Source organism: Montipora foliosa, chromosome 14 (genome assembly GCF_036669935.1).
Source record: "Montipora foliosa isolate CH-2021 chromosome 14, ASM3666993v2, whole genome shotgun sequence".
Taxonomy (NCBI): Eukaryota; Metazoa; Cnidaria; class Anthozoa; order Scleractinia; family Acroporidae; genus Montipora; species Montipora foliosa.
In genome coordinates this window covers 19,341,498-19,343,997 of record NC_090882.1, presented here as the reverse complement: position 1 = coordinate 19,343,997, position 2,500 = coordinate 19,341,498, and the positions used below count along the sequence as shown (strand labels likewise).

The window sequence follows — 2,500 nt, the reverse complement described above, 5'->3', positions numbered from 1 at the left end:
AGTGCTGGTTCACCGAGTGTATGTGACAGTTGGTGAGGATGTTGTGAAATGTCAATATTTCCTTTTTCTCATGAATTATTTATGTTTTTGCTTTTCTCTCACCAGTTCTGTAATTACCTTCATGAGAATGGCACTGTGCTGAGATCTGTTGATCAAGCATTTAGTTCCTTCTATAACAGCGTCAAAACAAATTCTTTAATTTCAATGGTAAGGAAAGCGCCTTATTATTGTACCTATTTTTATAGTGGAGCTCTGTGCATGCAGCACCATGGGAATAAGTCAGGGAGATGAATTATTGTTCAAATTTTTTGTTCTATCACTTTCAAATTCATCTAATGGTGTTTAGCTGTACCTTGTCCTCAATGACTCTCGCAAGTTTGTGTTTTGGCATAGTGAATGATAAAATATAAAACCTTGAAATACATGTACAGCAATAGACTGCTGGCAGTCTGTTTTTCTCTTGAAATTCAGCAGGGGTTATGAGGCGAGAGGCGGCGAAATACGAGATACAAAAACCCTCAACTTGTCGCACAACATTGTTTCGTTGCAAGTTTTGGTTGATGTTTCGCGTTTTTCACCTTGCATGGTCAACTTGACCTGCAACAAAAACATTTGTTGCGGGTTGAAGAAATGCAGCACGCTGATTGGTTAATTTGCTAGTACACGAGCACATTTGTTGCGCGACAAGTTGTGAGCTTGATGAAAAACGAGCGACAATGCCAAAATTTGTTGCTCAGAGTAGACTCGTGCTCTACTTTTCGCAACAACTTTCTTCAACCCGCGACGAATGTTTTTGTTGTGCGACAAGATGATCATGCAAGGTGAAAAACGAGAAACATCAACCCAAAGTTGCAATGAAACAATGTTGACGCGCCAAGTTGAGGGTTTTTGTATCTCGTATTTATAGCCATCTTAAAGAGGAGTGGGACGAGACTCGGCCATACCGCCCTTGTCTCACCTTCTTCCCAACTCGGTCACTACCATACCACCCTTTTGCATTCATGATAACTAAACACCTGTTTAAGTGTCAGAGCCTTAAAGAAAAAACCGGCTGCCAGCAGACTAGTACAGAAAGGGGATTAAAAACAAAATAATTTATTATTTCTTATGTTTTGACACACATTTGCCTCTGGAGAGACCATTCATTATACCGTTCAATCATCTTTGCTTTTATTAAAACTAATTATTTTTTTTAGGAAACTATTCCTGGCTTTCATGATTTTTCAGAAGCATTTCACCAATACAATAACTACTTAAAGAAGCTTTTACCTTACTATGTTTTAAGGTAATGGATTGACTTAACTAAAAATACCACATGATTTTATCCTCAATTAACCCATTGACTCCCAGGGGTTCCCCATTGATGAGTAAAATCGTCTGGCGTTAGACAGACTGTTTAGGCCGGTTTGGACATCAAAGGGTTAACCACAACCTTTCCATTGGTAGAGTGCACGAGTTTACTGTTCAGTCATTTACATGGTATTTGTCTGTGACTTGAAAATTGATAGGTATCTACTCCAAAATTCATGTTTTTTCTGTGATTGATTTAGAAGTGAAACAGGATTAATCTATAATCGTGGCCAAAATTTCTTGGGACACCTTCACTTAAATGTGCACAAAAATACTTCAATTGAAGGTGTAGTTCATATTTTATAATAATTCCCATCATAGCAGCCTCTCAAGAGCCCTTCACCATCTCCACCCCCAAGCAATGCTGTTCAAAAACCAACTGCAGCCTCTGTGAATGTTTCCAGGATTCAATAGGGTAGGGGGGAGAAGGTTATGCCAATACGCTGCCTTTAAAAGCACTTGTGCTTTATTGACTTAATAATTTTGTCCCAAGGATTTTGTCCAGGATGGTAGCTTATTTTAATGATTTTGTTTTATTAGCACTAGCGAAGAATGCAAATCATCAAACTGTTCATCCACACTGGAGGCCTACAACAAAGCTCTACTGCACTCGCTAACAAAACTGATTACGATTTTCAGTAAGATTGGCTCTCACATCAGGGTCCTGGCCTCCGCAAGTAAGTAATAAGATACAACCATGTACATTTGTAAGTTTGCAGAAAGTTGGTTCATTGCAGAGCTCTTTAAGCAGATGCAAGAGAGGAAAAAGACAAAGAGTTGAGAAATTTACTGCAAATTTAACAATATTAATCTCTTATCAAACTGCAGTCCTGCAATTTTACTTGCTGAAGCTGTATACATGTAAACAGGAACAGGGACAAAGTGGGATTTTGTTTCAAGAGTTGGGTGATTGAGCAAGGCTGGGGGTGGCATGGGTCACGGTGTCATCAACATTTCTACTACATTGGTTGAGGCTACAAATGGGTTGTCACTAGGTTAATTGTCATGGCTCAAAAGCTTTTGCCACAAAGTTTGCTATGGTGAGCAGCTAAACTAGAGACAAAACACATTGATTCACATAGTTTTTCTACAGTCATCTCTGCTTTCATCATCCCACTATTGCCACGGCAAAAGTCCCCTTTGGCGTTTC

At 39.1% G+C, this 2,500-nt stretch overlaps 1 protein-coding gene across 1 annotated transcript in view; it reads left to right on the top strand.

Annotated features, from left to right (window-relative positions):
- The window catches only part of LOC137984811 (protein phosphatase 1 regulatory subunit 21-like), a 31,053-nt gene that overhangs the window by 11,854 nt on the left and 16,699 nt on the right, over positions 1-2,500 (top strand). Inside the window, exons 13-15 of the mRNA XM_068832097.1 lie at positions 106-207; positions 1,197-1,285; positions 1,891-2,027. Of these exons, the coding sequence (XP_068688198.1) occupies positions 106-207; positions 1,197-1,285; positions 1,891-2,027 (328 nt within the window). The remainder of the gene's footprint in view (positions 1-105; positions 208-1,196; positions 1,286-1,890; positions 2,028-2,500) is intronic.